The following is a 25,235-nucleotide window of genomic DNA, read 5'->3' on the forward strand; positions in this document are numbered from 1 at the left end:
TTGATGTCACGTCTGAATGTGCATTTTAAAGGAACAGTAACATCAAAAAATAAAGTAATGGAAATGTAATGCAGTAGTGTTGCTCTGCACTAGTAAAACTGCTGTGTTTGCTTCAGAAACACTACTATTGTTTATATAAATAAGCTGCTGTGTAGCAATGGGGGCAGCCATTCAAAGGGGAAAAGGCTTGGGAGATAAGCTCCATAGAACATAGTTATCTGTTATCCACTATTTAGCCTGTGCCATATAGCCTTTTTTCAATTTCCATCTTTGCTATTCTGAAGCTTGTTTATATGAACTATAGTAGTGTTTCTGGAGCAAAGAGATAATTTTTACCAGTGCAGGGCAACACTACATGATATTTTCATTATTTTAGAACACTTTCATTTATTGGTGTTACTGTTCCTTTAAACATCAGTGACTTCATCCACTTTAGTAATCAAGCTGAGCATTGTGGCCATGAGCTTCCTGTTCTGCTACAGATGTTTTTGATCTACGCCCCGGAACCGGAATGAATATCAGACTTGTAGTTCAACAGCAGCAAGATCATCATAAGTTGCCTACATTTACTTTTAAACAATATGTATGGGGAGGGCATAGTATTTAGAAATGAAGCATATAGGGATCTGAATTTCATACTTCTGCAGTCCAACACATTAGGAGGCTATATAGGAGGCGAGAAGTTTAGATTGTATATTCCACTGGCCCTATCAAATCTATAACTAAATGCAGAGTAAGTTAAACAGGGTAAGAAGGATGTATAGGACCAGTGTTGGACTGGGGACCCTTACCCCCCCCCCCCCCCCCGTTATACACATACTTGTCTGACAAACACACCTGTGGTGACCTCTGTGTTTGGGCCCACGCTAATGTCTCCCAGTACCCAGGTAGGCCAGTCCGTCCCTCTATAGCCATGCTTCTAGTAGTGAAGAGTAGTGGAAAAAGTATCAGAAGGACCTCTGAAGCAACAAAAACACATTATTCAGCCTGCAGCTGAGTCAAATGCAGAACCCACAGCTTATTTCTATAAAGCTCTACTATACCTATACTACTATATAAATGAGCTTCATATTTCCATAACGCCTTGCTATACCTGTAAAAAAAAAAAAAAAAAAAACCCTAACATCATTTTATTTGTTATATGCATTTATATAGTGCTGACATGTTTGCACAGCAGTTTATGGAGTTTGTACAACCTCTGCATCAGTCCCTGCCCTAGTAATGCATACAGTCTTGTCTTGCCTACCTATTTATAAGGAGGAGGGCATTGGAAGTACTGTTTCTATTTTTGCTGATACAAAATTGTGCAGAACTATAGGTTCCATGCAGGATGCTGAGAAAGGAATTTGACTAAATTGGAAAACTGGGCAGCAGGTTAATTGTTGATAAATGCAAGGTTATGCACTTTGGCAAAAATAATATACATGGCAGTTATACACTAAATGGCAGTGTGTTGGGGGTTTCCTTAACTGAGAAGGATCTAGGGGTTTTTGTACAAACCAAGTTGTCTAATTCTGGGCAGTTTCATTCTTTGGCTACTAAAGCAAATAAAGTTCTGTCTTGCTTAAAAAAGGGCATTAACTCAAGGGATGAAAACATAATTATGCCTCTTTATAGGTCACTGGTGAGGCCTCATCTGGAGTATGCAGTGCAGTTTTGGGCTCCAGTCCTTAAGAGGGATATAAACAGGGCCGCCATCAGGGGGGGACAGGGGGGACAAGCGTACCGGGCCCGGGCATGAAGGGGGGCCCGGCAGCGCTGCATTTTTTTGAAGATCCGGGACCCCCTTACGAGCGCCCGAGCCGTACGTCTTGCCTCTTCAGTGCCGAATGCGGAAGTGCCGAAAAGCCGAAGCCGATGCGACGAAAAGACCCGAAGTCACAGAAAAAGCCGAAGTCCCGAAGTCACGAAGCGCCGAAAAGACCCGAAGTCACGAAAACAGCCGAAGCCGAAGTCCTGAAGCAGCGCAAAGACCCGAAGTCACGAAAACAGCCGAAGCCGAAGTCCTGAAGCGGTGAAAAGACCCGAAGTCACGAAAGGAGGCGAAGTTGAAGTACTGAAGCCATGAGTTCAATCCTACTGAACACCAGTTTGTGTTTTTTTTTTTTTAATCCCCTGGCCACCAATGTATTATTTTAATATTCTATAGGCCCCTGCCACCAATCTTTTTTTTAAAACTTTTGTTTTTGGGGCCCCAATTTTTTTTTTAACTCGTAAGGGGCCCCTTGCCACCATTGTTTTTTTGGGGGTTTTTTTTTTTAAAAAAAAATTAATTTTCTTTTTGGTGGCCCCAAATTTTTTTAACTTGTAAGGGGGCCCCTGCCACCAGTTTTTTTTTTTTTCAAAAAAAAATAATTTTTTTTTTAAAATTTTTTTTGGGGCCCCAATTTGTTTTTAACTTGTAAGGGGGCCCCTGCCACCATTTTTTTTTTTTTTCAAAAAAATTTTTTTTTCTCCAAATTTTTTTTTTGGGGCCCCAATTTGTTTTTAACTTATAAGGGGTCCCTGCCGCCAATGTTTTTTTTTTTTTTAAAAAAAAATTTATTTTTTTTCAAATTTTTTTTTGGGGCCCCAATTTGTTTTTAACTTATAAGGGGGCCCCTGCCGCCAATGTTTTTTTTTTTTTTTTTAAAAAATAAATTTTTTTTTGGGGCCCCAATTTGTTTTTAACTTATAAGGGGGCCCCTGCCGCCAATGTTTTTTTTTTTTTTTCAAAAAAAAATTAATTTTTTTTCAAATTTTTTTTTGGGGCCCCAATTTGTTTTTAACTTAGAAGGGGGCCCCTGCCACCAATGTTTGTTTATTTTTTAGTTTTTTTTACATTTTTCTTTGTTGGGGCCCCAAGTTTTTTTTAACAGGGGGCCCCTGCCACCAATGTTTTTAAAAAAAAAAAAATTTTAATTTTTTTTTTTTTGGGGCCCCAATTTTTTTTATAAGGGGGCCCTGACCATCAATAGCTTTTTACAACTTGTGTGGGGGGGGGGGGTTACTTTTTTAGCACTGATGTCTGTGTGGTCTTTTAACTGCGATGTGGGCGGGATATGGGGCGGAGCTTGGTCGTCAGTGTGGGCGGGGCCCAGGGGGCCCCAAAAATTTTGTTGTACGGGGCCCCGTGATTTCTAATGGCGGCCCTGGATATAAATGAGCTGGAGAAAGTGCAGAGATGTGCAACTAAATTGGTTAGAGGGATGGAAGACTTAAATTATGAAGGTAGACTGTCAAGATTGGGGTGGTTTTCTCTGGAAAAAAGATGCTTGAGAAGGGACATTATTACACTTTATAAGTATATAAAGGGACTTATAGACTCTGTACCAGAGGGCACCCCTTCAGTCTTTAGGAAAAGAACTTTCATTTGAAGCAGCGTAGGTGGTTCTTCACAGTCAGGACAGTGAGGTTGTCGAATGCACGGCTGGGTGATAGCATTTGAGTCAATTGTCCAATTACTTTTGAACCCCTGGTCCAATTACTTTTGAGCCCCTGAAATGAAGTGATTGTCAACCCACTGAATTAAAGCTGAAAGTCTGCAGTTCAACTGCATCTGAGTTGTTTTATTTAAAATTCATTGTGGTAATGTACAGAACCAAAATTAGAAAAAAAAGTGGTCTGTCTAAATATTTGTGTACCTAACTGTATAGCATATGTGTGTGTATGGAGGGGTCAGTGTGTGGATGCTGGGTTTCATTTGGAGGGGTTGAATTTGATGGTCTTTTTTTCAAACCAATCTAACTATGCAACTATGTACCTGCTTGTTTTTGGGGTAAGATTGGTTATTGAAAACCCACACAAAAAAATACAAACTCTTTGCAGCTCTACTAAATCTGCACAACCCCTGGCATATATAATGAGCCCTACCATACTTATGGAATATTGTACTATACCTGTATCAGCCCTAGGATGCCTATATAAGGCACTACAATACTAATGAATCGCCCCACAATACTTGCATGTAGCATTGGCATTTCTTTGTAGAGCCATATCATACTAATGGAAAACATATTATACCTGTATAAAACCTAGCATATTTATATAAAGCCTTACCATACTAATGAAAGTTCCTAACTGTGTAAAGCCCTTGCGATAACTATTTAGAGCCTTATCATACGCAAAAAAAAAAAAAAAAAAATACTATATTTGAATACTTTCGGAAATCCTTTTATTCATATATAAAACTCAATAATAACATGATAGTGCTGTCTTAGCTTCCCTAAATACATGTGTTTTTATTTAATATTTGAGGTTTTGTTTGGATGCATTGAAGTCAAATAAAAAGGAGTACAATGGCACTTAACTGTTTCCCTTATCTTCACTGCATTTTTTAGTCCAGAGCACTTATTAATGGTTGTCCTGCTCTGTTCTTGTGTCTTTGGTTAGTTTTTTTTTTTTTTTTTTTTTTTTTTTATAGTACTTTCCACCAATGCACTGTACAGCCTTGTGGAATATATACCCACTTTATATACGATAATAATAATATTTGTGGGTGAAACTGTTGAAGACTGTGCCCTGTATGCTTGTCTTGCATGAGAACCCACGCAGAACAGAATTAAGCTTTTTTCCATTATGTCCAGCCCTGGTCGAGGCAGAACAGCAGATAGTGATCCTGTTACATATTCAAGATAAAATCTTAAATAAAAAAAATGTATGTAACTAGTACAAATAGTTTACATCATATGTGTGTGTATATGGCTAGGGCTGCAATCAGAAATCATGGGGCCCCATACAACAAAATTTTCTGGTCCCTGTTGGCCAGGGTCCTCTCAATAAGGTAAGAAAAAAAAATTGGTGTAAAAACCCCTACAGGTTAAGAAAACAACAGAAGATTAGAAAAAAAAACATTGTTGGCCAGGGGTTTAATTGAAAAAAAATTGGTGTTCAGTGGAACCTGCCTTAAGTTTGGCGTGCGAGATGTTGTTTGTTCTTTTCCTCAGCAATGGCAACTTCAGTGACATACTGCTTTAACTCAAGGGAGACCCAGTTAATCCTGGAAGTGCAGCACAGTAAGTCCCCTTTTTAAACTTGAAATCTGCCAGGCCCGGAATGGCTGTCCCCCCTGTGCCCCAGATAGCAGCCCTGTATATGACCTTTTTAAAGTTGAAATAAGAATGTATAGGGTCCCTGTGTTTTTTAGAGCGGTGCAGCAGAGGCGGTATGACTAGTGAAGTAGATGAGTCACATACTGGATCAGTTGTAGAGAAGATTAGTTAATTAATCTTAAAGGGACACCAAACCCTACTGCACTGCTTAACCACACTTTACTCAGTTGTTGCTGGACTGCAAATATCAGCATACTTTAACACATTATCAAGGTTAAGGCATGCTGGGAGCTGTAGTCCAGCAACATCAGAATTTTATTTATTTTTTAAAGGTTTTTATTTTGCATTTTCCCCATAACAGCAACAAACAAAAATACAGTCATTGTTCCATGATCAGTTACAGTGATCTCAGTATAGTGTATGTACAATTTGAGTTAGTATGCAGGTCCATTGGCCAGGTTCAGGTGAGTTCAGGTCTGAGTCTATGAGTTGTATGAAGGGGGAGTGTTGCTTTTATCTGGTTTAGCCAACCGTTGATTGTGCAGGACTGGGAGATATCCAGTTCAGGAGGATACATTTCCTGACATAGAACAGTAGAGTGTGGAAGATAATTCTCATGTCTCCCCTTGGGGTAACCTCATCCACTCCACCGGAGAGACATACCTTGGGGGTTACCAATTTGGGTAGTGCCATTTTATCCTGGATGTAGGGATTTGGGATTTGGAGAGGTAAGATAGGATTTTCCCATTCTTCTCCCCTTTATTGAATGTTCTTATGGGTCATTTTGGTCCTAGCTTTATCTAGTGCCGTTTGTGCTGCCCTAAAGATGCAGAGTGTATCAGGTCCTGCATTTTCTTTGTAATTTTTCTCTGCTTTTCCTCCAACTCCCAGACAACTTCCTTTCTGGCGCCTTTAATTGCTGAAGTAAGTGCTCCCCTCATTTTGGCTTTCCCCAGGGTTGCAGTTCCGGGATTAAGTTCCCAAAAACTCTATAAGGGCAACCTTGTCAGAGATTGGTTTGATATTGTGCACGCCATAAGCGCATATCGACCATAGTGGTGAGTAGCTATGTCTAGCATTTCAAATTGCACACCTTTACGGACCAAGGTATGGTATGTGTATGCGACCAACGGCTTCTTACATGCCATTAGTCTTTGACTCACTAGGTGTGTTTCTTGCAGTAGGAGTACATCAAGATTGTATATTTTGACATAGTCAAACATTAGCACTGTCTTAAAGCTCACCCAAGCAGTGGTTACTCTTGGCCAAGTAACATTTGAGATATTTAGAACTATAATAGAAATACGAGTCTCCGTAGTACCACAGTCATATCAGATAGATCTTACCTATTTTGATGCGGCAGCAAAGCATGGCTCAAATAGGAGAGTATATAGATCAATGAAGTTCCTTGCATTTGGTATATTGAGGTTGGGGGGGGGGATATATTGCAAGAAAGCACCCAAGCCGCTTAGGTCAAAATATGCAAAGCTCCCCTGGCATTACCATTTCAGAGGGGGCTCCTGGGTGTCCCACTATGGTGGGTTCCAGCTCCTTCCCATTGGTGGATGTAGCTATGCTGGGTTAGCTGTGGTAAGTCCAGCTGGGCAGTTAGGTAGCTGTCTCTGTAGTTCCAAGGGTGCAGAGAAAAGTTATCTGTTGAGACTACTCTGCATATGGGACCTCAGGAATCACTACCTGTTGTGTGTGAGCGAAAGTTCAGTGGGTGCGCCAGTGTGTCAAGGGATTTGGCCTCACCTGCTACTCCGTTGACATTCATTGTTGCCTTATTTGGATCAGTTAGGGCTAGCTTTGGGGGGGGGTGCCCTGAGTATCCAGCCTGTCGCTCATCTTTTGAGTCGAGGAGAAGAACATGGCCTGATCCTCAGCTTGGCCAGGCAGAGCATGCCATATTTCAGTTTGACTTCCTGCAGGCAATGCTTAATGGGCATGAAGGTGCCCCGTTGTCTCTGAAGTTCTGCAGAGTAATCCGGGGAGATGGACACTTTGCTCCCTCCACCATAATGTCTGGGCTTTGTCTGGTAGCTTATAGTATGGCGTCCGGGTTCCTGAAGTTCAGCAGTCAGACTAAGGAGAGTCTGGGAGGGGTTCCCTGGAATGGGGCTCCTACCTGGCACTCCGTGGGCTCGCTCGAGAAAGGGACCGAGGGGAAGGAGTCCTTAAGCCACTTTTCAGTGAAAGCCACCGGATCATTCCCTTCCACTCTTTCTGGAAGCCCCATTATGCGCACATTGTTTTGCTGCTGACGACTCTTATAGTCGTCCAGCTTGTCAGTGCAGGTTTGAGCTTGGTTTCCAGACATGTTATTGTTGAGGAGAGTATCCTCTAGACTCGAAATTAAGTTTTCAACTGAGTTTTCGGTTTTGTGGACACGCTCACGTATATTCCGAAGGACAGTCCTTAGCAGTTATAGGTCAATCTTGACTTCTTCTAGTTTGGTGGAAAGTGATGTCCTACACACCATTATCGTGTCTAGTAGCAACTGTGTTGCAGTGTCTGGCTGAGGTGGTGGAGAGCTTGTGGCTGCCTGGCTTTCTGGTGGGGGCCAGTTTGTGAAGCTTGCCTCGTGAACTGATGTTGCATCAGTCTGTGGCTTTTGTGTTTTGTTGCCTTCCATTGTGTGGAGGGTAGTATTGCTATAGCAGGATACTGGATTTGTCACTACAATATGATCCCCAAGGGTGGTAATAGGCTGTGGTACATGGAGCTCTCACATGTACACACTACATTTTGTTAGGTTCACTGGGAATTAGTTCTCACTGGGCTTCCTTTCTGTTAAGTGCTAGTTGCCTCCTTTCTATTTAGCAGCATTTGGGACAGTGAAAGTGTTGGTCAGGTACAGGAGACAGTGCTGCATCTGGGTCCTTAATTCTCACTGCCCATCTATTCTCATGCTGCACATCTAGTTCAAAGGTCAGCAAACTCACCCCAGTAAAAGAGTTGCACTGTAGGTTCAGGGCCCCAAGTTTCCTCACTGCCAGTCTGTGATGTGGCATGGGCTGCAGGGAACTGGTGGCTGTGTGTATGTGCAGCTAGGTGATGGTGCTTTCAGGGTCGGTCTGGGCCAGACTCACTCCCTGCACTACTTCTTCTTGTCGGTCGCGGCTTCACTTTGGCTCTGTTGTTGCCAGAGAACCCGTTTTTGCCTCATTGTGCAGCAAATGGTTCCCCCAAGGTGCTAGGAAGGGAGAGAGCGGTAAAGGGGAGTTTGTCTATTCTCGTCCATTCTCTTGCATCTGTAATGAAGCTTTTGGTCAGTAGAATTCTTATTTGTGAATTGGTTTCTATGTGTAACCGCATTTTTTCTTAACTTCTTCTGAGAATTAGGGGGCTCAGTGGGACAGCTTTATGGTTGAGTTTAGTGTCCCTTTAATAAAAAAAGGGGAAGTTGTTCTCACCACGAATTCTTAAACTATTAAGCTGAGGGTGCAGTGAGGCTGTGACCAAAAAATTCATACAGGCAAATGCAAGAGATCCTCTGCACTTAATTATCAATATATTAAGGACACTGAGGTGCCGTCCTCTTTAAACAAAATAGGGTTTGTCCATATATTGCAATATATTTAAGCTGGCCAACTTTTATTCACCCCCAGTACAAGAGTTGCACTGTAGGTTCAGGGCCCCAAGTTTCCTCACTGCCAGACTGTGATGTGGCATGGGCTGCTGGGAACTGGTGGCTGTGTGTCTGTGCAGCTAGGGGATGATGCTTTCAGGGTCGGACTGGGCCAGACCCACTCCCTGCACTACTTCTTGTCGCCACCTCCATCCTTCTGGTCGGTCGCGGCTTCACTTGGTTCTTTGGCTCTGTTGTTGTCAGAGAGACAGTTTTTGCCTCTTTGTTCAGCAAATGGTTTCCCCAAGGTGCTAGGAAGGGAGAGAGCAGTAAAATTTGTCTATTCTCGTCCATTCTCTTGCATCTGTAATGAAGCTTTTGGTCAGTAGAATTCATATTTGTGAATTGGTTTCTATGTGTAACCGCATTTTTTCTTAACTTCTTCTGAGAATTAGGGGGCTCAGTGGGAAAGCTTTATGGTTGAGTTTAGTGTCGCTTTAATAAAAAAAGGGGAAGTTGTTCTCACCACGAATTCTTAAATTATTAAGCTGGGGGTGCAATGAGGCTGTGACCAAAAGATTCATACAGGCAAATGCAAGAGATCCTCTGCACTTAATTATCAATATATTAAGGACACTGAGATGCCATCCCCTTTAAACAAAATAGGGTTTGTCCATATATTGCAATATATTTAAGATGGCCAACTACGTCAAATCCCTGGGTATAAAATTCCTGGTTTGGCCAGTCCTACACTCAAATTGCATCTGATTCATTAAAAATTCGACTGCTTCAGTATACATTTTACACAGACTAAGTTTTACCTGCAACTTACTTGCTCAAAGGGTAGGGCATTTTCTATTATTAGCTCAAGGCACAAAATGTCTTAGTGTCCTTAATATATTGATAATGGTTTTAGCTTCCCTTTAAACATGGAAAACAATTCTCCAATAAAAATTCTCCTGCCAAAAATCTTACCAGTGAGAATGGAATGTGGATTCCCAACACTGTCTCTGGCATCTTGCTGTTATCTTTACATACATGAAGGGCCGGATTTCCTCAAGCGGCGCCCCAAGGCCACATGGCCCTACCACCTGCTTGTCTTTGCATGTACATAGCCTCCCCATGTGAACACGCAAGAAAGCTGTGCATCCTGCTCCTTAGGATGCGGCTGGGCAGCATGTTGCCCCTAAAATTTTACCGCCCTAGGCCTGCATACATGATTATTATGTGATTTTGGCTTCATTATATTACACTGGAATTCGACATAGAGATAAAGGACAGACTTGTTCAGTGCTGGGAATCATGCTTAATTGTGATGGTAAGATGTGTTGCGAGAGTGCAAAGGAAGCAATTTCCCTGAGATTAAGCCGAATAAAGCAATTTACTTTGCAGCAATTCTAATGTTAGCGAAGGGGATGGTATTTTTGGGAGATTTGTTACCTGTGGTAGTGCAGATCACTACACGGAGCCAGATTTACACAGATCATCTGTCATTCTCATTCGAGGATTCTTTTGCATTTTAATTCAGGGGTAGGCTCTTGAGATCTGGGGGTGAGCAATATTTCTTTAAGACTACAACCCTGATGTTGCTGAACTACAGCTCCCAGAATGCCTTAATCTTGATAATATGTTAACACAGGGGTGCCCAAAAGGTAGATCTGAATCTACCAGTAGACCTTTAGCTGGTGATCAGTAGATCTTAAGACACTGTCAACAAACATCTTGTCTACCTCCTATTTCATGTTTTCATGCTTTTTGTTCAGATATTTATTATGTTACGGCTACATTAGAAATAGTTGTTTATTAAATATACCAATATAAATACTCTCCTAAATCAATGTAATATTTAAGTAATATTTTCCATGGAACAGAATGCTAACAATGCTATTATGCAAGTAGATCATAATGGGACAACATCACCAGAAGTTGCATTAGTAAAGTATGGGCACTCCTATGTTAACACATGCTGGGATTTGTAGTCTAGTAACAGCGGAGTACAATGTGGTTGTGAATTTGATCCAATAAGGAGGGGGTTACAATAGTTTCGTTTGGAGGTGATAAATAAATATGCTAAACATTTTTGTAGTTTGCAGCCTCTTAACTGCTAACCTTTTGCCTTCTAATAAGAATGATAAAATGTTTGTCCCGAGTGTTCAAATCAGCCCCTAAGAATGACAGACCTAGAGAACAGCTTTCTTATCTATGCAGTTGTGTCTATTCATTGTAGGAATGAGTTTCGGACCTGACAAGGCCCCGGACTAAAGCTCCCCATAGATGCAACGATTCTTCTTGCCGAACGACCGATTTTAGGGAAGTCCGACCAATCCTTCGAAATTATTGTGCGGTTAGTGGGATTCGAACGATCGTACATCTTACCATTTTTCGGCCGACATCTGTCAGGAAATTGATCGGCCAGGTCAAAAAATCTTTGTCGGCCCCAGTGCAATCTTATCTGGGCCAAGCAGGCAGCTCCCCTTTGTTTTCCTGGCAAATTGGTCTTTTTAGTTGATGGTAAATTTTCGTACAATCGTACGAACGTTCTGAGAAGATCGTGGTCTCACGATCAGGATCTGATCTTTTAAAAATCTCAACATCTATGGCCATCTTAACTCATGTAGGTAAATCACAAGCAACCAATCCCCTGCTCGACTTTGCCTTGCAGCCTTAAGATTACATGTCCCCAGTGGGTATTAATGTTCATCATGATTAATTACTTATATGAGAAACTATATGTATTGACCAACTCTGCAGTCTCTGTTGACTATATTAAGAGTGTCAACAAATCTGTGCTCATTGATCCCTCTGTATGGAAGTCAGGGCTTGATTTAGTTTAATATCTATCCCCCTTAAAACAGGAATAAATTCTACTGTGTTTGCTGAGGAGGATGGGGTGGCATATAGAAAGGTTAGGTTAAAATGCAAGAGCTAAGAATTATTCCCACCCACATAGGGGCCCATTGTGAAGGCTGTCAGTGTAAATAGGTGCATTATTATCTGTTTGCTTATGTCTGGAAGCTTGCCAAATATGTGGATGGCTTTGGAAGAAAGGCAGAATGAGCCAGACAAGCTCCAGACTGGAGAGGCTCTCTCTACAATTGTATTTCAAAAAGAGATACATAGTAGTAGAAATATAGTAGTATAACTGCTGCATCTGCTTAACATAGCAGCAACCTCATGATTAGGAAAACTATATTGTGCAGTGTTGCCTATCTCCCACCTAAAACAACCTATGTGACTTGCAGCAGTGTTAAAGTCCTCATGAAACCAGACCACGGTTTGGTTTTATCTATCATAGGAGAAAAGCTCAAACATGCAATAGGAGTCCCGCAGCAGGGCGTTGGGCATCTGCGTGTGTAGCAACTAAGGAAATATGGATGCATGGATGCCGCCACCTTACTCAATCACTTAAAAACCTTCTGATGATGCGTAGGTTCTATAAACACAAGGACTTTAGTGAACATTCTCTGGAAAGTACTGCATTATATGCTGTCACTATGTTATTACTAAAAAGAATAATAATGAGCAGTGGTTAAACTGTTTTACATAGTTAAACAACCTAAATGTCACAAAGGCACAAACACTTTCCATTACTTATTTACCTATGCTCCAAAATACCCTGTCACATGGGAGAAATGTGTTCTTATTTGGCACAAAATGCTGAAGGCCATAACATGCGCTATGTGGAAGAATCTATAAAGAATCTATATCTTCACTATAATCAAAGACACAGTAACACAGCAGCCCCTTTCCTTGTGGGTGTTACTTTTCCTAGGAATCTCATGTTTATAACTGACCTTGGTGATCCTTGTGTTTTTGTATTACATGACTGCCATATATTGTGGTTGGCAGATCACCACCTCATACAATAGTAGTTTCACTTGGGTTCTACTGCCCCCATCATATTGAGATATTTTACTGTTGCCTCAAAGTTATTCTTGGGAGTCCTAACTACTGGAGTCTACGGTATACAAGAATTTGCCTTCTCGGTGAACGGTGCAATAGCTCTTACTAGTATACAGGGGATAGTCATATATAATAATGCAGAACAAATGTTGAGATTAAGGAATCTGCTATTTCCTGGAGATGCTTTATTCCTCTATATTTATTCCCAGTATAGGGAAGAAAACCTATGGCTAAATAAGGGCCTTGGGAGAGAAGGACTCGTGATTACCCTGTTGACAGATGTATACCCTTGGCCTGGGTGTCATAGGTCAAAAGTATAGTAGAGGGGGGACCCAATTACATGTTTTACTGGGGGGCTGTTGAGGTAAGGTTACACTTCCTGTTATTCAACATAGAGCGCTAATCAGAAATTGTGATTCTTCTCTATTGCAGCCTATGTGAAAAATGGCTTGTACTCCGACATGGTACTGCAACTCACTGCCAGTTGAAAAGATGGAAGCCACTTTATGAGAAATAGCAGAGACACATAAGTATTTAAGGTAACCGCTCTCTCCTTTCATTTCAGATTTAGATGTCTTTGATTGAAAGTCGCAACCTGTGATTAAGTCATAAGTAATTTTCAGGTAACATTGCCTTGTACTAGAGCATATTGCAATAGATAATTCAAGGTTAATGGAAAAAAGGTAGAGGTGTACAAATTTGTTGGCAGACACAGAACTTCACTTCTGACTTGCAATAGGCATGCCACCATTGAAGCTTGTGCACTTGGAGAGGTGAAAAACAATGCCTGCTGCCCCATTGTGCAGCTGCCCCTCATGAATGTTTCTGGTGTAGACTTTAAAATTAATAACACCAAGGCCAGTCAAATGCGGTGCTGGGTATGCATCACTGAAAATAATTTATGGATTAGAAATTCTGAAAAGGCGATTAAAAAGCACCACACACTCTCCATTAATAATGGCACCTCTTCCATTATAAATTGGTCAGTTTCGCTCCATAATGAAAAATTAATCAGAGATAGCTCATCACACGAAATTGTTTGTGCTGTGTACCTATTATATTAATAATTATTGTTCCTTTTTATAGATATGTAATGGGGAGCTTTATATATGGGGTGTCTATATGTCCCTTTAATGAGAATGTTTCCCAGTGTAATATCATTAAGTATGGTGGTGCTTGTTTAGATAACACACTTTTAGGGTAGTGACATATGGTAAGATTCGGGGAGATTTAGTCGCCCGGAGACAAATCGCCTTTTCTTTGGGTGACTAATCTCCCCGAAAAGCCTTCCCGCCGGCTAAACTCTAAATCGCCGGTGGGAGGGCACTCAGAGAGCTTAGTTTTCCAAAGTCGTCTGAAGTTGCCTCATGAGGCAACTTCGGAAAACGAAGCTCATTAGGGAGATTAGTCGCCCGATGAAGAGGAGTTTTGTCCACAGGCTACTCAATCTCTCTGAATCTTACCATGTGTCACTACCATTAAACCTCCATCTTTTTGGTTTAAGGCATCATCTTAATGTTAAGGAAGTGCTGCTGTAAATTATGTTTACTTTTATTTTGTACAGGCTTACGTAACTTGCCACACCCTGTATAGTGATGATACAGAATTGGGAAATATGGAAATTAACATTGGAGAGCAGCTTAACAAGGCCTATGAAGCATACCGTCAAGCATGCATGGACAAAGAGCAGGCTGTGAAGCAAATGCAACAGAAGGTACTTTTTCATCAAGGATTTGATTTTTGGGGGTTTGTTTATGCAATTGCATCAATTTGTGTTTTTATTAAGTGTCACTTATCTATAATATAAAATATAATACAAATATAATTTTTATATTATAATATAAATGGACGGAGTCATTCTTGAAAAAATATGAGCAGGCATTTATAATCTGTTGGTACATTCTGAGACTAAATGATGCATACAGGTAATTTAATGACTGCGCATATTAATTCACTTCACTTTTACACCTTGCAGTCTCATTTTCTCCCTATTGTGGCAGACACCTGGGAAGTTGAGGTGCTGCAAAGTGAAGCTTCACTGGTGCTAAATGTATGATTTAATATTAATCAGAGAATTGGTTAGGTAGCCTTACTAGTATTTGTAGGAAGACCCAACATTCAAGCTGGGTGTATCCCAAGGTAAGAAGTAGAGGGAGAATGTAGTGCAGCCACGCTAGTTATATATGGAAGTAGCCTTATGCAACATGCTGTGCTTTTAACTGGCTGCATGGACTTTCTTTAAGAGAGTCCTCAGGACCACCAAGCAATAGCTATAGCTGACATTAAACACTATTCCTATTATCTGTTGAGTCTTAAAAGAATTACACCAATTGTTCTGTGACTTCTAACTGGCACAGTAGAAAGTTTCACATACAAAGGAACATGAATGCATTAAAATGATGTCAGACTTCTTTTTATAATGTTACTATACATTATTGGATATTTGCTTGCATTAAATGAATGAAAGAATGAATGGCAGAAGATTGAAGCATCATTTGGACTGTTCAGCAGAGATGTATCATCATCGATGCTACCGTACCGTCCTCATCCTCCTTTCTGTCAAAGACAGTTGGCAAGATGAATCACATGAGCAGCCGGCAGGAGAAAGCTGGCAAGGAAAATAAAACAGTAAAATGTGTTATAGTTAAAAAAATACAATCTTTGCCCTTTACTGTGCCCTTATCAGATGTTAAACTGAGGCTGGATCCAGCAAAACAAGTACTTTTTTCTTATGAAACTTAGACTTTCCTTTTATACAGTAGCTGCCGATGCCGTGCTTGGTGTTTTCAGGGGGTGTTATAACTCTGATAGCTCCTAAAATAAAATGTCTAGTTATGCAATGGTTACCAAAGCTAGTACAAGCTACAAATGCATCCAAGCTCTCTTATACTTAAAGGGATTTAGGTTATTATGAGCCATTACACTTTATTTACCCCTGATATTTAAGTAAGCAGATTGGCGAAGTGATAGCTCTCTCGGGTAATCAGATGTCTCAGTAGGACTCATAATAGGGTAGCTTTAAATATTATTTTGCCATAGCCTAGGGGTAGCTTCAGATAACACTATGCATTAGTATGCATTAATATCTCTATGCTTGAGATATTGGTACATTATAGCTCTGGGTTAGCTTGTGATACAGCCATGCAATAGTAGGATAGCATGAGATATTATTATTATGCCATAGCTCCTGGGTAGCTTGAGATATCACTAATGTGACTTCTGTTTTGGTTTTTGGTTAACTTGAGATATCACTATGCCATGGCCATCAAAGTTAGCTTGAGCTATCACTATACCATACCTTTGGGTTAACTTGAGGTATCATTAATTATATAGCACTAGGCTAGCTTGAGATAACCCTATGCAATGGACATCTACAGTAAATTGTGATATCCCTATGCCATCGCTCTGGGGTAGCTTAAGAAATCACTAATGAGAGAGTGCTGCATCTGGGGTTAACTTGAGCTATCACAATGCCATAACTTAAGTCCTAATGAGATTGATTTAGGGTAGTTGGAGAAATCACTATACCATGGCTAGCTAGGGTGGGTGAGTTGCACCTGAGGAAGGGGTTGGACCCCGAAAGCTTGTGTGTTCAATACTTCTGCAAATAAATGTGCTAAATGCATTGCCTAGCTGAATTGGTGTGCTTCTTCCCTACTTTGGATTGTTGCAGTGTTGGAAGAGGCCTGGGATATGGATGCACCCAGTAATATGAAGTAAGTTGTGTGCGGCAAATTCAAAAGTAATGCTGAGTTATTATTATGCATTGGGTAGCTAGAACTATCACTTTGCTATACCTCTGGAGTAGATTAAGCTTTCACTAATGAGAATGCTTTTTGGTAGCTTGGGATGTTACTATGTCATGGACATCTATATTAGCTTGAGATATTACTATACTTCTAGTTAGGCTAAATTGGCATAATGAGTGATATATTAATACCTTAGCTCTCTTCCTGCCTTTTACATAACTTGTACTTTCAGCTGGATATTTGTGAACAGCAACTTCATGACCAAAGTAAACAAATTGCAGGTCTTAAAAAATACATCACTGTGCTAACATCACGGCCCTCCACTGCTATTGATCCAGAGAAAGGTGGGTTCTTTAGATTTTATTGACTTTGTAGGGTAAATGTGCTTTATTTAACTGAAATTGTTAGTAATAACTTAAAGATTTGCAAGGTGTATATGTATTCGTTGTTTGACTTATTTGCTACAGAACTCAGTGATTATATTATTTTATTATTATAATTATTATATTATATACTGTATTATTTATTTTGCCTCCAATGATACAGAGTTAGTTATACATCGCTGTTCTTAGATGAAATACCTTTGAGGTGGTTTCTTTAGTCTGGTGTCTGACTGTCTTTTCATCTGATGAGTGTGTATGTACAATATAAATACAGTTTTTCGACTTGATATATCTAAACTGGCTCAAAAAATGCCTGTAATGTCCTCCTGTGACATCCAGTCAGTTGGTTGGGAAACACAGAGCAACATATGTGTGAGTATGTTTGGCCTTAAAATGCTCTGGTAGCATTATCGAAAGCCAAAAGGTATCACACTAGGGCTGCTCAGCATTTCCCATTAAAGTTACTGGAAGACACAGGTATTCACCCCACCTTTCAGCCAACTAAAATACAGAAGGTGCCCCATATGAAATAACAGAACACATGGTATTAAAAATACACCTTAGCGATCATTAACTGTGACCCCCAGATGCAGGCAGATCTGTATTCATGGGGCACATGAAGTTCTCTGAACTATATTTTGGAGTACAGAGACCTGTGGTAATACAGAAAAGGACAAGGTGCACGTATACAAAAAACATGGTGTCTTGTATCTATATTTTACCCTTTACACCCTGCTTTGTAATGATCCCTCTCTTGTGTAAAATCTTCATTATCTTGAACAAGCCACTGAGCCTCCCTGAAGCTTTGATTATAAATTCTATGTGGCAGGACTATGTACCTAACAAAGACTTGATAAAGTGATACATTTAATTAGTAGCAATTAATAAAACTGATATTCCACTTTTCTAAATTGATTGTGTCTGTAGTTGGCATGTGGTGTAATATAATGATTTTTTTGTCTAGGTGGTGTCCATGCCCCACCACAGTCTCCTAAGCCAGGGATCACTGAGGGCTGGAAAAATGAGGGCGCTAATAGTTTTTCATATGAACATCTCCAGGAAGAGCTGAGCATTACCATGCAGAGAGAAAAGCACTATAAGGTGAGAAACCACAAAGACACAGGTACAGTTAGTTGCAACGGGCAATATTATATATATTCCCAAACCCAAAGGAGTCCTTTTAACCACGTCTGAAGTGTGATGGAAATAACATGAAAAAAATTAAAGTGTATTGAAGTAATGAAAATATAATGTACTGATCACACTGCACTGATACAACTGGTTTGTTAGCTTCAGAAACTCTACTATAGTTTATATAAACAAGCTGTGTGTAGTCATGGGGGCAGCCATTCAAAGCTGAAAAAGGAGAAAGGGCACAGGATACACAGCAGATAACAGATAAGCTCTGTTATATACAATGGGATTCAATACAGCTTATCCGTTATCTACTATGTATCCTGTGTTATTAGACTTTTTGAAACAAATACATCAGCTTACCAGTGCAGAGAGTACATTATATTGTCATCCTTTTAAAACACTTTATTTTTTTGTTGTTACTGTTCCTACATGTTGTATGATGATTACGTTGTCAGAGGGGGCTGTTTCTACAATGAAGCAGGGTCAAATCACCGCCAGCAATACACGTGCATGCAAGTATTTAAATACAGCATTATAACAATGTATGATAAACTTAAAACTAATATCCATGTTTTCACTGAAAATTTATTATCTTACAAAACATCAGTTTTGGCCAGATCAGTAGCACTTCCCTTAAAGTTTAATAATTAGCCTTGAAGTAGGGCTCATTTACCAAAACAGGACATATTTTGTACTGCTACAGTAATCCACAGCCACCAATCAGACAGTTGCTTTCAGTTTCAAGCTAATTTTCGATTGGCTGCTATGGGTAACTTCCCACGTGATGTAAAATCTGGGTGATGCTTTATATGGGGTAAGGGCCCTTGGACTCTCATTTTTTTGACAGTATATATTGGAAATTTGACAGCTTTCATGCATTACCGTTACCTGCTGGACCTGGGTAATTATAATTCCTTTGGCATCAATTTCTATTGTAGGAGCAATTGGAGAATGAAAGGTTCAAGTTGAGGAAACTGGAGGAATCCCAGAAGGCCTTTGAGTCAGTTGTGCATAAAAAAAATGAGGAGATCAGTATTCTAAACATTCTCTTGAAACAAGCTAACGAAAGACACATATCAGAAGATTATAAGCAACAACTCGCCCTTGAGGGAGCGGTACGTATCCCTCGCTCACATGCGCTTGCCTCCCAACACACCTAACTGGAAAACTGGCATAGAATAAGCAGGCTAACAGCACACTAATAATAATGCATGTTAAAAACGTAACAAAAGAATTGCCACCTTCAAATTTCCTTACCTTTTGGAAAGAATAAAAATAGATACACTTATACAAGTCTAAATTATAACATTCAGTTACACAGAGCAAGAGTTATTCAAACATCCAAGATTTGACAGAATTGTATCCAAATTTTCACAGACCAGTAATTACTACCTGCTGATGGTTGCTATGGGTTATTAGACCTGGACTAAGTTTTTTCCTGTCCATGCATTCACACACATTTGTATGAAAAAAACTACAGACCTGCTTTTTTGACCCATACCCAAGTCTGTGCATTAGGGCTTATTCCCTAGGCAGAGATATCAAGTCTCTTCTCTCCCCCCTTAGCTATACTGAGCTACAAGTATGACTGACAGGCAAAGGCGTCTGTGAGTTGTAGTTCACCCTAACTAAATTGTTTCATGTCTGACATACTTTTGGCTTTATTGGGAATGTATTACTATGTGAGATTTGACTACAAACATTTGACTTTTATGACCACAGTTTTTGTTGTCAGAACGTGAAAAGTGATGGGGCACTTGTAATATCAGAATCAGGAGGGTTTGTTATGAGCAGGGGGGCTGGGTATGGAGCAGCCCCATGGCATTGGGAAATAGAATTTAACTAGAGATTCCATTGTCATAACCAGCTTGCCCACTAGAGGAGGATATAACCCTACTTTTCTCACATATTTCAAGAACCTTTCATTAGTGTTCATGTCTCTTTATCAATGCTAATATTGTATTATTCTTCTCAGGAACGATCGTGTAGTATCTTTATTAAAATACCAGGTATTACATTTGCATTATGGTCCGATTTTATGCTAATAGCAGATTCAACTGATTTTTGTTTTCTCTGCTCTGGCCAAGTTCTGTTGCCACAAATAAGCTTGTGTACATAGGGTTTAATAACCACGAAAGGGAACTTGACCTAATAAAGCAGAAATATCAATGTCTAATAACAAAGACATCAACTTTAGTAGTCAGGGCCCAGTGTGGTTTCTAGGGAGGAAATCGTACATGGATCAAATTCCATTTCACTTACTACATTTGTTTAGAGAAACCTACACTCATTTTTAGTTTAGCTATCAAATGCAATACCATATGCTAAATCTCTGACCTTGCTTATTTATGATTTTGCTCACTTTCACACCTTGTGTCTCAACTCCTTCCCATTTTAGATTGTAAGCTCTTTGGCTGAGGGCCATCTTCATCTTTTGTATTGGTTACTGGTCGCTATGTATGTAATTCTGTTTGTTCTTTGTATATACACATTTATTTCACAATGCTGTGATATTTATTGGTGCTCTAAAAATACACGTTAATAATAATAATAATAATAATAATAATATATTCCCCCATTCCTCAATTTATTATACAAAAGAGGTTAGGTGTATAGTATATTTTGGGGTCCAGTATTCATTCCTCCGCATCATTTGGTACCTATGCAAGGCTGAAATAAGAGAAGTGCAATTCAAAATTTGCACTGGGGCCCCAAGGTCTCTAAGAAATGGTTGGCTGAAATATGTTGAAAGAGAAACTGGTCCATGTGGCATCAGCCTTAGGGACACACGTGAGCCTTTGGCTTTATTAAGTTAGCAAGGGACCGGTTTCTAAAGCAGTGCATTTGAAGAGATGGAAGCCCAAAAAGTGTAACTATTTTATTTCCACATAAACGCAATAAAGTTTATACACTGGTGCAACTGCGCTGCATAAAGTGCTATAACTGATGCAAATCAGTAAATAAAGAAAACAGGTATAGTTGCCCTTAAATAAACATTCTGCTATAACAATTGCAGTCTGAAGATTTATTTTTCTCTCTTTAAGGTGAAAAATAAAATGTTGCCAGATCCCAAAGGAGCTGTCTCTGCCCTTGACTACACCAGGTACGTTACATTGTGTGTACTAGTAAGGTGATTATTTACCCTAGTTGGCATGAGATCTCTGTACAGGCTGTGAGCAAAGTTAGCAAGTCATTTCTGTTGTTGAGCCACCTGCTGTTTTCCCACTATAGCCACTCCCATTTTGCATGATATTTCAGGATCAGGGGGTTCAATCTGAAAATACTGGTGCCAGTATGTCAATTGAACACACATTGTCCTATTTGTCCTATTTTCCTTTATTCAGTCTCTTGCAGTAAAGCCCAAGTTTCCTGGTAACTTTCACCAAAATTTGTGTTAACCCCCCTCCCTCCACTGAAAAACATTGAAAACACACCAAATATATGTCAGAAAGAGGTGGCGTTAAACAGAACTGGGAGTGTGAATGAAGACATGGACAAGATACACTGAATATTAGCTGGAATTGGTAGCAACAAAAGCATCTGCCATGGATGTTGGTCTATTTGGGGATCAGGCAGATGGCGAAGTGCCATGTGGATGGTTCATAGACAGATGAAGTACAGTTGCAGCTGCTCCAATGATTGGATCAATACAAAGGCAGCCCATATCGTATATAGAACCCTGAGCACTTTCCATCCAATCAGTCTAAAAAAAATAATGACCAGCCCTTGTATGGTAGTTAAAAGAACAAGAGTGGAAAGGAAGAAGAGTAAGAGGCTGAAATATTGATATTCTTTAAGATGGAAATTTGCCACTGCAGTCCAGCTGAAAACTACCCAGAGACATTTTACATGAAATTAATCAAAATACATCAACGTGATTTAAATGTCATGAATTGGACATGCGGAATTAGCATTTTAGAGGAATGGTGAGCTCACCTCTGCACATTGGTCTATCCATTTCCATGGCCACCACTTTTCTCACATTGTCTAACCTATTAGCATAATTATTTGTGTTTTCATAAGATCTAATTAGCATTTAGGTACAGTGAATGGCTCTTGTACAAGCCTTTATTAGCACTACTATAGTATTAGTTGGTGTTTGCTAGACGATGCTTGTGGAAGCGTTTATTAACACATTGCACCATTTGCCAGCAGTTCCGTCAGATTTGGTATTTAAAGTTGCATGCAATTATTAACAATCATGTCAGCAGTAATTAATATACAGTAATGTGCAGAGTACCACCCTAAGTACTGCCATAAATATTATTAGCACAATCTATTACTAATTATCTGGGATATTAAAATTCTAAATGTATTAATATTTGTTTGGATCAGTTACCCTGCATAACACATGCACGTATTTATCTGCTTCCGTTTGCAATGGGTAGATGGTGTTCGCTGTCTAGGTACATGCTTAATGTCCCTTACATGCAAAAGAGGACAACGAACAATACTGCAGTAAACCAGTATTCATTTCTCCTAATTGTTTTCCTTGCAGGCAAGGCATTGAACACATTTTCTCAGAAATGAAAGAGGAATTCAGTCACATTTGCAGGTTAACAAGAAAACAAAGCCTACAGCTCAACACGTTTGTGTTGAAGAAGGAGAATTCTTCTGGTAATCTGAACGTCTACCGTCATTCGAAAACTAACACTGACATTAGCTATAAATGTCAAATCTTGTTACTGCCCTACTTACTGCAGAATATTTATTGGAAATTTTACAGGAACTTAAGGCTTGTGGGACTAAAGGAACAGTAACACCAAAAAAATTGTGTTTTAAAGTAATGTAGATATAATGTAGTGTTGTATTGCACTGGTAAAGTTGGTGTGTTTGCTTCAGAAACACTACTATAGTTTATATAAACAAGCTGCTGTGTAGTCATGGGGGCAGTCATTCAAAGCTGAAAAAGGAGAAAAGGCACAGGATAAACAGCAGATAATAGATAAGCTCTGTAGTATACAATGGGATTCTACAGAATTGATCTTATCTACTAAGTAGCCTGTGCTTGAATGGCTGTCCCCATGGCTACACAGCAGTTGTTTATATAAACTATGGTTGTGTTTCTGAAGCCAACACACCAGCTTTACCAGTGCAGGGCAATAATACATTATATTGTCAATCATTTTTTTGTGTGTAATGTTCCTGTTAGGAATCATAAGAGGACATTTACTGTTAACTAGGGGAGGAAGTGCTATGAGGTGCAAGAGCACATTAAAAATATATAAATAAATTCAGCACGAGGTGCCGAATGCAGTGTGGGTTGGCGTAGGCCAGATTTTTGGTTTTAGTTTTTACATTCAATAAAAAGAAAACAAATGATATAGTCATTATTAATTATTCCAATTTCTCTGCAGAAATTCCTCTACAATGTTCCATGCCTATTCAGTGCACGGATGAACCAAACGAGGAAGAACAAGACCTGGCAACAAATGTTAAAAGTGATAAATTGCCTTTTGGATCTATGACCCCTCGTGGACTGGGAGCAGACGATGAGAGCATTTTTGTAGAATCCCTTTCAGAATTCAGTGTCAAATTCCCGCCGAACGATGATGACTCCGAATTCTTACAAAGCACCCCCGAAAAGTTACCTATACTGAATCCTGTTTTAAATCAACATCCTAATCAATTACAGACTCAAGCACCAATTATTGGAAACGACTTCAGTACAACGCAGCCAAAGACAACAGATACTCACCACTTAGCAGGGGTTTCTTGTAACCTGGAAAATGTAAATTATCCCGATTTGGGGAATAATTGCCAGGGCAGCAATTTGCAAACTGCTGAGGACAGTGACCTTCTTCAGGCTGTTTATAGCCCAGTGAGAAAATTCAAAAACACTTTTTATAGTCCTGAAATCCCAGATGCTCCTGAATCCGCAGAAACACCAGAAAGGACAGTTAGAGGACCACATCAGGTATTTTTTTTTTTTTTGATATATAAATATATGTGGTGTGTAGCTGTAAATATCCATTTGACTGACTCAGGAACTATTATTATTATTTTGCTCCTAAATAATGATGACTTTAATAAGCTCTGGTCATTGAACATGTAGGTGTTTCTAGTGGTTGACTAACTACTGGGGAAATAAGCTCAAACTCTCCTGAACTGGAATGGGTCCTTGGTCCTTTCTTCTATTCTTACGCTTGTGGGTTTTGTTTTGTTTTGTTTCTGCTTGTGTGCTGAGATTTCGGTAGATGGCAGCCTGTATTGTCTTATTTTCTTTCCATACCAGAACACGAGAAACAGCTGGTGTGTGATTACAAGTTGATGGGAAAGTAGGCAGCTTAAAAAATTCAAGCGAATTGGTGTTGAGCTGTCAAAAGGCACAGGGCAGAAGGTTAGATAATTGACTTTCGCACCAGGGTGAAGGGGGAGATCTTGAAATGACTTTGGTTAGTGAGATTCAGGATCAGATGTGGAAGCCGTTTTTACCGCAAGATTATAAAAATGTGTTAATAAAAGAACAGAAAGATCTAGAAATGTAGAGTAATCCAACATTTGTTTAATTATGGTCTGATTTTTCATTCCAAACATATTCATCTCAGGTCATTATTGCTGGGCAGCTCTGATTGCATTTAAACATAACACTCTTTTGGCTGTGTTTGCCAGAAGTGTCCATGATCTTTATTGGGGAATTAAATAAAAGGTGAACAGTCTTCTAACAGTCTAGTAACCCACTGTATCCAATCTACAGCATTTACTGGACAAATGTTTGAGAGTAAAAATCGAAATGGTTACTTTAGGTTCCTACACCTGTGCATCTTTTATTACATTACTCCATATGACATTTTGAATTACAATGGTGAAAAGCACTATTTATGTATGGAACCGATTATGACCAGATACTTTCCTCAAACCCAAAAACTTATGATTAAAGGGGTTGTTCACCTTCCAACAGTTTTTTCAATTCAGATAATTCACCAGAAATGTAGACTTTTTCCAATTACTTTCTATTTTCTATTTGTGACTTTTTTTCTATGTTTAAAGTTTAATTTTTCACCTATGTCTTTCTAAATCAGTTCTGTACCCTGTAAAATGTTTTAAATGATACATTATCTTTGGCCCTGCTGAGCTGAATTTTCATTAAAGGCAGCTGTTAGAATTGATACAATAGTTGCTGATATTTCACAGATGCTGCTGAGAAATGTAGCAATTTATGTAGCAATTTGTAACTATTGAGAATCTGTAAATGGATTACTGAGCTTAATAATGAATGGAGGGCACACCAAAACTTTCAAAGGTTAGCGAGAGGTGCAGAAACAAATGTTACCCCTACTAAAGGTAACCAATATCAATAATTAGTCTGCATGTTTGCACACTCAAAACAAAAACAATTTAACGAAAGGGTGGTTTGAAAAAATAATTTTTACTTTTGTACAAAGAAAAACATTTTACATGGACAACGCCATACAACACATGGCATAATTTATACAATGTTAAAAAGTAGCATAGAATATCA

General features: G+C 39.5%; 1 protein-coding gene across 4 annotated transcripts in view; it reads left to right on the forward strand.

Annotated features, from left to right (window-relative positions):
- Nucleotides 1-25,235, forward strand: part of tank.S (TRAF family member associated NFKB activator S homeolog) — a 42,751-nt gene that overhangs the window by 10,248 nt on the left and 7,268 nt on the right. For 2 of the 4 annotated variants that reach the window (XM_018238820.2, XM_018238819.2), the window contains exons 2-9: nt 12,937-13,043; nt 14,069-14,218; nt 16,486-16,597; nt 17,601-17,737; nt 18,712-18,888; nt 20,818-20,876; nt 22,272-22,390; nt 23,131-23,690. In XM_018238820.2, coding sequence (XP_018094309.1) covers nt 14,120-14,218; nt 16,486-16,597; nt 17,601-17,737; nt 18,712-18,888; nt 20,818-20,876; nt 22,272-22,390; nt 23,131-23,690 — 1,263 coding nt within the window. In that variant the 5' untranslated portion in view covers nt 12,937-13,043; nt 14,069-14,119. Of the gene's footprint in view, nt 1-10,825; nt 10,946-12,936; nt 13,044-14,068; nt 14,219-16,485; nt 16,598-17,600; nt 17,738-18,711; nt 18,889-20,817; nt 20,877-22,271; nt 22,391-23,130; nt 23,691-25,235 lie in introns of those variants that run through there. The other 2 variants (XM_041578002.1, XM_018238821.2) reach the window with 2 other exon arrangements.

This window comes from Xenopus laevis, chromosome 9_10S, assembly GCF_017654675.1.
Source record: "Xenopus laevis strain J_2021 chromosome 9_10S, Xenopus_laevis_v10.1, whole genome shotgun sequence".
Classification (NCBI taxonomy): Eukaryota; Metazoa; Chordata; class Amphibia; order Anura; family Pipidae; genus Xenopus; species Xenopus laevis.